The sequence below is a fragment of the Gadus morhua genome, chromosome 8, assembly GCF_902167405.1.
Source record: "Gadus morhua chromosome 8, gadMor3.0, whole genome shotgun sequence".
NCBI lineage: Eukaryota > Metazoa > Chordata > Actinopteri > Gadiformes > Gadidae > Gadus > Gadus morhua.
The window spans coordinates 17,196,315-17,208,956 of NC_044055.1; the positions used below are offsets into that span (position 1 = coordinate 17,196,315).

The following is a 12,642-nucleotide window of genomic DNA, read 5'->3' on the forward strand; positions in this document are numbered from 1 at the left end:
TCTCTGTCCCTCTCTCTCTCTATCCCTCTGTCTCTCTCTCTCTCTCCCGCTCAGTCTCTCTATCCCTCTGCCTCTCTCTCTCCCCCGGTCTCTCTCTGTCCCTGTCTCTCTATCCTTCTGTCGCTCTCTCTATCCCACTCACTCTCTATCCTTCTCTCTCTCTATCCTTCTCTCTCTCTATCCTTCTCTCTGTCTCTGTCTCTCTCTCTCTCTGTCTCTCTCTCTCTCTCTCTGTCTCTCTCTCTCTCTCTCTCTCTCTCTCTCTCTCTCTCTCTCTCTCTCTCTCTCTGTCTCTCTCTGTCTCTCTCTCTGTCTCTCTCTGTCTCTCTCTCTCTCTCTCTCTCTCTCTCTCTCTCTGTCTCTCTCTCTCTCTCTCTCTCTCTCTCTCACTCTCTCTCTCTCTCTCTCTGTCACTCTCTCTCTCTCTCTCTCTCTCTCTCTCTCTCTCTCTCTCTCTCTCTCTCTCTCTCTCTCTCTCTCTCTCTCTCTCTCTCTCTCTCACTCTCTCTCTATCCTTCTCTCTCTCTATCCTTCTCTCTCTCTATCCTTCTCTCTGTCTCTGTCTCTCTCTCTCTCTGTCTCTCTCTCTCTCTCTCTCTCTCTCTCTCTCTCTCTCTCTCTCTCTCTCTCTCTCTCTGTCTCTCTCTGTCTCTCTCTCTGTCTCTCTCTCTCTCTCTCTCTCTCTCTCTGTCTCTCTCTCTCTCTCTCTCTCTCTCTCTCTCTCTCTCTCTCTCTCTCTCTCTCTCTCTCTCTCACTCTCTCTCTCTCTCTCTGTCACTCTCTCTCTCTCTCTCTCTCTCTCTCTCTCTCTCTCTCTCTCTCTACCCTGCTCTCTCTCTGTTACTCCCTGTCTCCACCTGTACTGTAGCTCTGGGGCCGTTATCTCTGCGCTACAGGCCTTGTTAATCTGCTCCTTTGTCTGGGTCAGTCAGATTCCTGTGGCCCCCACAGAGACACACACAGCCTCCTATGTACTCACCGGCTGTGGAACCTGTCCGGGAGTGGGCCGCATGGGACACTGCGAGCTGAGAAGAGGCATCGATATATGAATGAACGGATGCCGACTTTAGGTCCTACTATGAGGATTGTATCAAAGTTGGGTTGGGTTGGGTGTTGGCAAGGATCGGGCGGTCAATACACGTTGTGATACAAGGGTCCCGATTCAGTATATTACTTATTATTCTTTCATCATGGGATGTACTGCAATCATTTTAAGATAGAATTGATGTTAAATAACAAAAACAGGTAGTCACACAGATTAACTGAGCTCTTTGCAATTTAAAACATAGACACATTCTCCATCTTTTGTGGACTTCTGAACTTTCTCCGAACATTGTTCTATGACTGATTAGATCGATTGGTTGTAGATGTATGAACACGAAGGGTGTACCACAAGAGACTCTCACCTTTTGGGAAATTGTTTATTCTGGAAACAATCTTTTTTTCTAAAAGGCAGATCCAAAGCTTTTTTGTATCCATTGCTTTACCTCAAGGCATTGTGTTGCATTAAGTCTGACATTCATTTGCTAATCTATACATTAATTTGTTTCGTCAAAATGGCGTTGGAGTCAATCCATTTTATAGAGTGTTCCGCTGTGTCACATTAAGTTCTAGCGCAGATTATGATTTACCATGAGGAGTCTGGTATAAAGGCTAGGTTATCCATTAATATAGTTATAATTCTGAATGTTGGATGATGTATTTGCTGTCTTTTAACATCTCCTCCGTCAAAACAGAGATGAGAGCACATGTTTGGACTCATTGGCCCATTCTGGAACACACACTTATATTTGGTCTGTTGCTCTCTCTCTCTCTCTCTCTCTCTCTCTCTCTCTCTCTCTCTCTCTCTCTCTCTCTCTCTCTCACCCTCTCTCTCTCTCTCTCTCTCTCTCTCTCTCTCTCTCTCTCTCTCTCTCTCTCTCTCTCTCCCTCTCTCTCTCTCTCTCTCTCTCTCTCTCTCTCTCTCTCTCTCTCTCTCGTGCTCTGGGGGGGGGGGGGGGGTTCTTAACTGTTCCCAAGCAGCTGAGGCCTTCAACCTGGGACTAAACTTGGCCGCCGGTCTCCTTGGTGTTCAACACAGGTGTTCAACAGGCAACTGTAGCTCAAGGACAAATGTAGGAGGGGAGGGGGGGGTAGGTTGTTTCAGGCCAAGAGCATATGTCAGGAGACGCAGCCGACAAGACCTACTCCTGCCATTTAACTCTTTTTCATCCAACTCTGTTGAATGCGTTTGATCACTTGCCCGGGTCGGATAAACATGGATAGTGATTTGTTTTTGAGGGGGGATCACAAGGGAACATTCCTGGCATGGAGTGGGAGCATGGAGCGGTTGGACTTTATTTTTTACTTACCTTCATTAGAGCAAACCCAACCCAAAGCAAATACACATTTGTCTTAACTTTGACTGACTTCCGTTCCATTAAGCCTAAGATCGAGACCTTTCCCCACTATGGAACAAGGATTGTAATAAATCTTTGATCCCAGCCGATGATGTAGTGGATGTTTAATTTATAAGGTCATTGGTGTAGGGAATTGATATTGTTAAAGCAATTTGGGTAATTATTAGATATCATCAGGTATTAGAGAAGGAAATCTCCCCCACTTTATTTTGGTTTCTCCTTATCTCTCCCCGCTCTTATTCTTCCCTCTAACCCCGGATACTCCCTTTCCCTTTTCGGTTCCTAAATTGTGTTTCCACTCCCTCCACATTCTGTCCATCCGTGGTCTGGTGCACGTCCCTCTGTCCAGCCCAGCTGCCGTCCTCCAGCAGACTGCCACCCCGGACCCCCGGACCCCCCTCTGCTTTACCCTGACAGATGTCCCCCAGTGCACAGCGGGGCATGGGGGGTGGGCCGTACAGAGGGACAGACACACACAAGACAGATACAGGGGCTGGTCAGAGAGGCTTATCTGTGTACAATCTATCATTGTAGCAATATACCTGCAATTATTATTTTATCACTAGCACTAAAGGGGGAAGAAAGCTAATGTGATACAATATATAATAACGTTTTCCACAAAACAGTGAAGGAAAAGCATTGATCACATAAAGAATGGCTAGTATTACTCACAGGAAAAATGTCCACAAAAGTCTCTGCTCCCAGCCTCACTGTACTGGTGACTTTGCAGGGGCCGCAGTGTTCCCCCTCATGTATCCAGCAGTGGCACAGCGCCGCCGCTGGATGAATAGCGCCACTGCAGAAATAACTTGAAATAAAAAAATATATATATATTTTTTATCATTCCTTCATAACAAGAACATATTGACTAATCGACATTATTGCACTTCAAAAATTTTGTGGAGGAAAACAGTGGCTTCGGAATCCTGTCCCGGACTGAGTGCGACTCGGTCACTGCAAGGCCTCCATTTTGAGCAGGTGGCCCTCTGGACGAGCCACGGGGACAACGGACAACACATGTCAGAAGACACCATTTTAGGCCCTGTGCATGGGTGGCTAAAGACTGATAAAGACCGCCCACCTGGGTCCAATTATAGCTTAACGTTTTGGGGTGCGTCAAATCATCATTGAACAGAAATAGTCTTTTTTGTTTATATTTTGATGAAATTGCCCCACAGCAATACCGATATTCAAGATCACATGAAACAAAAAATTGTCCTCATAATAGAAAGTGTATTTTCCAATTTATTTGTGTGGAACAGAAGTAACAGTATTATGAAACCCAGATGGTGGGATGGCCTCAAATTGCAGACTGACAACGGTATCCGGGCGAACATGAATGCTAAAATATGTTGCCTGAGGACAAAGTGCTCCAGCCTGCAATTTGTTGTTGTGTTCTACCATTCAGTGGATATGCACCAGAGAACTAATGGAATCACTGATCACACTAAACCCTCTCTGCGCCCGACTGGAAAGATCAGAGGGGAAACCCTGGCTAATATATTTGTCTATGTGTATACATGAGGATCATTTTTGGTATTTACGAGTGAGGGGTATGTGTTGTATAAATATATACCTCCTCCCTTTCACAAGAAATCCTAAACAGCTGTCTCTCTTTCCTTTTTTTAACAACACACATGTACATCTTCTACTAATCAATCTCTCAATTTCTCTCCCTCTCTTTTTCTCTCTCTCTCTCTCTCTCTCTCTCTCACTCTCTCTCTCTCTCTCTCTCTCTCTCTCTCTCTCTCTCTCTCTCTCTCTCTCTGCGTTGTCTCTCTCGTCTTCTCGCTGCTTCTCTCTCTCTGTCTCTCTCTCTCTCTCTCTCTCTCTCTCTCTCTCTCTCTCTCTCTCTCTCTCTCTCTGTCTCTCTCTCTCTCTCCCTCTCTCTCTCTCTCTCTCTCGCTCGCTGTCTCGGGTGTATAATGTGAAGTATACACAGATAAACTGAACCCCTTCTTTTTCTCTGGTACAGATAATGGGGAACTCCTATGCTGGACAGCTGAAGTCGGCCCGGTTCGAAGAGGCCCTCCACAACTCGATCGAGGCGTCGCTGCGCTCTAGCCATGTAGACCCGCAGCCCATCTTCACCCAGCTCTACCTGGAGCCCGAGCAGTATCCTGGCAACATGAAAGGTACGTACTACCACAAGGACTGGTCGCCGTGGACAACGGTTTCTGCCGAGATGACATATGCCTGCAATGATGCCATCTCTGCAGAAACATCCTGACAGACTCTTGCCACTGACGCCTTTTCTTTATACTTTATGTTTTTGCATTTTAAATAAAAACACCCCTTCCGCCTGGTTGACTACTAAAGCCTGATTTAGGATGACTAGGTAGATGTGTATTGTTTTGGATGCATTTAAAACATTGCTGTGGTGGTTTGTCTTCATTATTTTATAATGTAGTAACTATATTAGAAGATAATTTCCTATCACCTCCATTCAGAGCACCAAATATATACTCTGATAAATCAAGCTATTCAAAAATAGAAAAAACAACAATAGCTCTCAAAGTCTGACACAGCTCAACCACCCAGCATCACCATCATTCCCCGTAGCATGAGAACAGCGCTGTGCACCGTGTTAACACCTGTACCCTCTGGCTCCTCCCCCAGACGTCAAGCCTAAGGTGGAGCTGTCACTGCACGGCGGCGAGCCCCCGGGCCCCGCCCTGATGCTCAACGGACACTCCTCGCAGGACCTGGAGGAGATGGAGGACGAGGACGACTCGGACACCAGCAGCCCCCCGCTGCCCTACCTGCAGACCCCTGCCCCCGACGGCTGCTGCACGCAGGACGGTAGGGGTCCGTCTAGCCGTCCGTCCCCCCCATGCGGCCCTTCGTCCGTCCCTTTGGTCGGGGCATAGCGATCCCGTCGGGGGCCTATTTGGTCATTGAAGGTTATCAAAGAAGCGAGTTCAGGATGTGACTACTGAGCTGTCAGCGGGTTAGGCTGCCGGTGATGGTGTAGAACCACCCCTGTACGAGTGTGGCATTATCAAGCTTCCAATAAGTCTAATATCTGCTTGTGCCATGGCAAAGGTGGACTTGACTTGACCTGATGTCATGTAAGCATCGCATCAGCTTAAAAGCTTGGTAAATTATAGCTACTTCTCTTGCTAATTATATACGAGTACAAACCGTCAATACCCGTCATACGCAACTACGCAGAGACAAATTCCTTTCAGAAAACACAAGAGGCTTAATTAATGTCCCCGTGGCAACCAAGGATGCCTAGCTACCGATGTTCAGGCTAGGGGGGACAACACAGGAAGCTTATTAGCACGGCTTCTCACCAGGGTCCATTAAGACAGGGAGTGTCCTTCCATATTCAAACCACTTTTAACGTTGTGTGTGTTTCTCTCTCTTCCTCTCACTCCCTCTTCCTCTCACTATCTCTCTTACTCACTTGTGCACGTACACACCTTCCACCACTCCCCTCCAACCACCTCCAGGGTTCTGTCAGGCCGGCAAGGACCTGCGCTTGGTCACCATAGCAACGGAGTCTATCAAAGTCCCAGCTGGCTTCGAGCTGGTCGGTGCTAAGTCCCCCAGCGTCCCCGATCACGTCCTGGTGTGTGCGGTGGACCGGCGCTTTTTACCTGATGACAACGGGAAAAATGCACTTTTAGGTCAGTTTGCCATCACTTTATTATTGTATCACTTTATTATTTTAAATATGTGTATGTTATATTCTGTGAAATACAAGGGGAAATTGTCCAAAGAGAATGATTTAATTATTGGGGGATTTTCTTTTTTTATTATTATATTTGTGTGTGAATTCTATGCATTTTAATGTAAACAGTATCTTACTCAATATATTACTTCAATCTAAATCTATTATTTCAATCTTGCTCGAGTATCCCTTTAGAAAAAATGTATCACAGTTCATCTTATATTTTCTCTATACGTGACACTGAACATATTTTAACACATTTTCCACTGACATGTCGTTGGTATCATTTGTCTACATTCAGCTCCTAGTAGGCTGTAGGCTGTCAATGATCCTAATCCGGCCCTCTTGTGTTGGTTCTCAGGGTTCTCAGGGAACTGTGTGGGCTGTGGGGAGAAGGGGTTCCGCTACTTCACAGAGTTCTCCAACCACATCAACCTGAAACTCTCCACTCAGCCAAAGAAACAGAAGCACTTAAAATACTACCTGGTGAAGACCTCCCAGGGTGCTCTGTGCAAGGGACCACTCATCAGCTGGAAAGGTGTGTGTGTGTGTGTGTGTGTGTGTGTGTGTTTGTGTGTGTGTGTGTGTGTGTGTGTGTGTGTGTGTGTGTGTGTGTGTGTGTGTGTGTGTGTGTGTGTGTGTGTGTGTGTGTGTGTGTGTGTGTGTGTGTGTGTGTGTTTGTGTGTGTGTGTGTGTGTGTGTGTGGCATGTCTTCTCCCTTTTTGTGGCTTACAGCAGCTTGATTGATTGTTCTTGTTATAATCTGTCTTTAGCAGAGACTTTTATTTAAAGCAGCATACAAACAGTAGCAGGGATTATGCATCCTGATTATGCATCCTGTTTCCTATTTGGAGGGATCATGATGCCCCCAAATAGGCTGTGAAGAATGTGGCTCAAATCCAGAACCTTCGGGTTGGGACTCGACTACCCTCGTCACCACCCCATCCTGCCTCCCCAATCATTCTTACAATAAGAATGGCAATGATCAAGCTTGCCCTTGCTCCTCCTCCCCCAGACTGTAAAACGCGCCAGTTCTCCAACAGCGCATCCACCTCCAAGCCCAGCTCCTCGTCCTCCGTCAGCAGTAAGGAGAATGGAGGCACCAACGGCCACAGCTCCTCTCCCTTCTCCCTCTCAGGTGAGGCTCAGCCCCTCCATCCCTCATTCCCTCCTTACAGAGGCTGCTACGTCATGTGGGCTACCCGTTACTGTAATCCCATGAAGCTTCATGAGCTTATGAGCACGAGTGGCGCAGATATAAGCATCCATGTAACATATCATATAAATAATGCATATGATATAGTATGATATTATGATATAATATGGAGGCGTTAAGATCAGGGGGGGCTCCAGCACTCATTGAAAGGATATATATAATAGTATGGCATATACCTGAAAGGTAAGAAGATAAGCATTACAGACACGGTTGTAATTTCAGTTTTTTGTATACATCTTCTATTGCTGGTGAGCCCCGAGCTAACCTTGCGTGGCTATGATGACCTACGTGATCTATGTGATAGAAGTGATAGACAGATGGTTCGTCCAATCCCCTACCGAGTATTTGTTGAGTAAGTGCCGTGCCCTATCCAAACAGTATCCAAGGACGACTTACCAGAGGGTTTCGTGAAACACACGTTCTGACGACTCGTGTTAGCTCCCAGCCACCACCATAAAGAATACAAAATGTATCACTGATATAAATACATTTCTCCTTTTACTATTCACCAACCTAACTATTCTGTGGTCTATGGTATTGATTCCTTCTGAAGGCCATTTGGAGCGGTTTAAGAACACACATACAAGCGGGCCAGGTGGTTAAGCACATTGTCAACATGGCTCTTGGCTGATCTCTCCTAACTGCAACCTTGTGGTGGGCCCGCGGTGCAGCGCGGCCTGAGCGCAGCTGGAGCCAGTCATGCTAGCTCTGAGCTAGACCGTGATAGGCCACGGTGACATTTCAGGCTCCCTCGCCAAACCACCAAGGATGAACCTAGTTTGGTTTTCACAATCACACCGTAATGCACCGCACTGCCTAGTGCTTTAACCGAATACTAATATTAATGGCCATGCAGATATTTGTTTAGAACATTTGTTTAACCAGGTAAAATAGGATACAATTTATAGATCCCTAAAATATACTAGATAAAAATAGATGTTGTTTGTTTTTTATTGAAATAATATGTGAGCTCAATGACCAATCAGCTCACACCTTTTGAGTTGAATTTTAAAGTTTTAAAATTGAATGAGTCTCAGTGAATCAGTCAATGGACATCCCATCCATACGTGTAAGAGAATACCGGATAAGCAGGTCCTGCTGTGTTGTCATGTTATTACTTATTGATCCTAACTTGGTTTTGTTTGTTTTGCTTGTTTGCCTGACCTTCTAGATTCTCCGCCGACCAGAAGTGGACAGGTCTCCTCTGTGTTTTTTGGAGGGCAGGACCTCAGCAGAGACTGCAGTTTCCTCAAACCTTTGGCCACCACCACTGGCAACAACAAGACACTACCAATAGGTGAGCATTTATTTGGTTATTTGGTTTTGAATGTTGTTTGATGACTACTGAGAATCAAAGCGAAAAGTCTATTTATATTTGGTCGATGCTTTTAGCCGAAGAATCTCAAGTGAAAACATCCGGAACTCTACTGGACAAATTCTGCTTGACCTCTTCACAGTGCGTAGCTAATGCTTGGGGGGGGGGGGGGGGGGGGGGGGCATATTTAGGCCTGCATCAAGGCTTTTAGCTCAGACCTTTCCAAGGATTAAGACCCTTGCCCGAGTAAGTCCTAAGCTCAGTCGGCTGGTGCATGGCCCCCTCGACAGCATCAAGGCGTTGCCTAACTACCAGTTTGTTTACCCGGGTTAGCATATGGCAGATGGAGCCGTAGATTCGTAGGTGCCAAGATTAACGTCTCACACTCATTGCCTGGAGTAGACACACAAACATTCACACACATGTGAGTGTAAGCACGCAATGTAGTGTGTGTGTTTGTGTGTGTGTGTGTGTGTATGTGTGTGCGTGTGTGTGTGAGGGGCACGCTTGTGCCTCCACAAAGATCAATAGTAAAAGAAGGATCCCTGTAATGAGTTTTTAAGACCTGGCTATCCATTAGCCCCTTTACAAGGTTGTGATATTGACTAGTAAGCGCAACGCATACCAATCCATCTCCCTGTGTGTAATGCATACACCGGGCAATTGCGATTGGAAAAATATCCATTGGGTCTTTGACAACAGTCAATCACCTATTGGAAATCTATAGCTCAGTGCTGCTCCTGACTCTTCTCTTTTTATTGGGCGCTCTGTGTTAATGTTCAAAATGAAGGAAATATATTGAGGAATATTGTATGTTGCTGAAATGCCTGACTGAAATGTACTCTAAATGTTACATATTTTATGTGTGTGTGTGTGTGTGTGTGTGTGTGTGTGTGTGTGTGTGTGTGTGTGTGTGTGTGTGTGTGTGTGTGTGTGTGTGTGTGTGTGTGTGTGTGTGTGTGTGTGTGTGTTCAGTGCCCACAGCTCTGAGGTTGAACGGTCCCACCAACGGCCTGGGTCTTGAACCCCGCCCCCCGCTGCTAGGCCCCTCCCAGCCCTCATTGGTCCCGCCCAGCCAGACCTACCGCAGCGCCGACCCCGTAGACAGTCCCTGTAAGCCCACCCCCCCCCCCCCCCCCCTCCACCACCACCCGTCGGTCGTTCATTTTATCCGCGTCTTGTGTGAACCTGAGTGCATTCTCCTCATGCCCCCGTAGCTTCTTCTACCATGAACTCCGCCCCTCCAAAGAAACGCCACAGGGGCTGGCACCCAGGGTCTCTGGTGCCCGCACCCCCCACCGCCGTGCCCGTGCCGGCCATCCGGCCCACCGGATGTTCCCCAGGTCAGTACACACACACACACACACACTCACCCTCCCCCGGCCCAGCCTGGGTCCTGATGTATTCTGCTGGGCTTTGTCGGAAGGGCCTTATAGATCGACCTCTTCTGTCGTGTAGCGCAGGTCAACACACCTGCTGCTTCTTGGTTGGGTTTTTGTTTGGCATGTGTGTGTGTGCTGGGCTGTGTGTGTGTGTGTGTGTTGGTGTGTGTGTTTGTTTTGGACTGTGTGTGTGTGTGTTGGTCTGTGTGTTTGTGTTGGGCTGGGTGTGTGTGTGTGTTGGTGGGGTGTATGTGTGTTGGGCTGTGTGTGCGTTGGGCTGTGTGTGTGCTGGTGGGTGTGTGTGTGTGTTAGGCTGTGTGTGTGTTTTCTGGTGGGTGTGTGTACGTGTGTCTGTGTGTGTGTGCATGGTGTGTGTCAGAGTACGTGCTACCGGGAGGTTTCTGCAAACCTCAAACATTCAAACATTCAAAAGAGGAGTTTGATAGAAGGATCTCTACCCAGAATGGTAAGGTGCATTCACCCCATAAGCCAACTGAATGAACTCTGTGTTTGGCCCATTCAAAGTGTAGCCGTACAACTCTTTCATTTTGAAAACAAACCCACTCTCCCTATTCTTTATCTTTTTTTACACATTGTGTTCTCATGGTAAAGGTGTCTATTCTATGTTATTTTCTTTGACACTTGGTGTACTTCTTATTCTCTCCTACTATTATATCTCTATTGTCATTCGCCAAACGCCAAAACAAATTGACGTTCCTTTTTTTAACTTACTTGGCAGTAAAGTCAATTCTGAATCTGAATCTGATTCTGAAAGTGGTTCCCAGTATTGACCCTTCCCGTGTCCCCAGGGTCCGTGATGGCCATGCAGACCGCCGTGGCGCCCCCCCCAGCCGCTGGGCTGATCCAGCCCCAGCCCCTGACCGCGGGGGAGACGGTCATCGTCCCTGACAACCTGCTCAACTCCTCGGGCGTGCGGCCCGTTGTCCTCATAGGTACACTACTGCGGGACTAGAGCTACTGCTGGCTCTTCTTCAAGATCACGCTGCATCTTTCAAGGACAACAACATTCTGATTGGACAGCCTTAAAATATAAATATATAAATATATATACATAAAAATATTGGTTTGATTGCATGATGATTGATCCCTATTCAATTGAATACAGGCTACTAAGAGTCCTACCCTTTGGAGTGTCACTTAATTAGTTTATAACCGCTAGGTAATATTTGTGGGTTCAATTTGTATATAATAATAATAATAATAATAATAATTTTACCTACAAGCAATTGTAAAACTGACTGATGAGATGAGATGAAGAGATACAGTGGTGGGTCTGTGTAGTGGGTCGCCCCTGCGTGGGTTATACTGATGCTGTACTGATGCTTTCCAGGGCACGGCACTCTACCCTACTTCTATGGCAACGTGGGGGACATCGTGGTGAGCCCCCTGCTGGTCAGCTGCTATAAGACCAGCCAGCTGACGGACAAGACCCGCGAGAACCTGGGCCTGAGCACCAATCAGCTGCTCAGCGTGGAGACCGTGACCCTTCTCACCCTGCAGTACCTCGCACGACTCGGTACGTTCAGACGCCGCACTAAAGACGTGGTGAGACGCCTCCCACTGGGGAGGTCACCGGTGGGAGTCCATTGTGAAATGACTTGTAACGACTAGTAACCGTCCGCCTGAGTTGGTAAGTGGTCGAGTCCTGACTCGTTTCCATAGCAACCCTCATCTGACCTTCTTACCCATGTTCAACTCAGCTCGGCTGCTCTCCTGTGTCTTTTTTAAACATTCGAGTCAGAGATTGATTTAAGGTCACGGTTGCTGTGTGTGTGTGTGTGTGTGTGTGTGTGTGTGTGTGTGTGTGTGTGTGTGTGTGTGTGTGTGTGTGTGTGTGTGTGTGTGTGTGTGTGTGTGTGTGTGTGTGTGTGCGTGTGTGTGTGTGTGTGTGTGTGCGTGTGCTTATCTCTAACCCCCTCCGGTGTGTGTGTGTGTGTGTGTTGAACAGGTCCGACCCAGATCCCGCTGCGGGAGGAGTTTGAGCAGATCGTGCTGAAGGCCATGCTGTGCTGTCCGGGCTCCCCGGCCATCTCCCCCTCCCAGCTGCCCTGGCTGGCCCGGCTGGAGGCCAGCGTGTCGGGGGGCGGGGTCCAGGTGCTGGTGACCAGCGGCTCCCTGGGGGAGGGCATCTCGGAGTCCCTGCGCTCCCTGGGCGAGGGCCCGCTGCCCCAGCAGTGCCTGCCCACCTACGTGGTCATCATCTGCGTGGCCAAGATGGGCGGCACCGAGTTCTGCGTGCTGGTGCTCGGTGAGGGACGCTTAGGAATAGGCATTTCATTGGATTCATTCAACAGAGAGTCTAGAGTATGAATGACAGGCCTTACTTTAAACACATTAACTCTAATACCAGGTTTGAGTCCATGCACTACCTTGTGCCAATAACAGCTTGTTATAATCCAGAGAGCAGCTGTAGCTTTGAATTACATGGAAAGTCTCTAATAATAGAGACATGTTTCTGCTTTTATTGCATGGAACACACATGTATCAATAGCAATTGAACGTAATAGGTATTTATTACATGGGGGGACTGCAGTAAAACATTGAACACATGCTATTACACGGACCTAGAAAATTGGTGGTCACTTAGCACCACCGAGCAGACCTGAGTCACAGCGTGCCACAGGGCCATG

At 47.5% G+C, this 12,642-nt stretch overlaps 1 protein-coding gene across 3 annotated transcripts in view; it reads left to right on the plus strand.

The window, feature by feature from the left end:
• Window positions 1-12,642, plus strand: part of greb1l (GREB1 like retinoic acid receptor coactivator) — a 49,696-nt gene that overhangs the window by 21,403 nt on the left and 15,651 nt on the right. For all 3 annotated transcript variants that reach the window (XM_030363828.1, XM_030363827.1, XM_030363829.1), the window contains exons 3-13: window positions 4,375-4,534; window positions 5,019-5,201; window positions 5,858-6,034; window positions 6,440-6,616; window positions 7,094-7,216; window positions 8,466-8,591; window positions 9,585-9,722; window positions 9,827-9,952; window positions 10,801-10,944; window positions 11,343-11,528; window positions 11,961-12,260. In XM_030363828.1, the coding sequence (XP_030219688.1) occupies window positions 4,378-4,534; window positions 5,019-5,201; window positions 5,858-6,034; window positions 6,440-6,616; window positions 7,094-7,216; window positions 8,466-8,591; window positions 9,585-9,722; window positions 9,827-9,952; window positions 10,801-10,944; window positions 11,343-11,528; window positions 11,961-12,260 (1,837 nt within the window). In that variant the 5' untranslated portion in view covers window positions 4,375-4,377. The remainder of the gene's footprint in view (window positions 1-4,374; window positions 4,535-5,018; window positions 5,202-5,857; window positions 6,035-6,439; window positions 6,617-7,093; window positions 7,217-8,465; window positions 8,592-9,584; window positions 9,723-9,826; window positions 9,953-10,800; window positions 10,945-11,342; window positions 11,529-11,960; window positions 12,261-12,642) is intronic.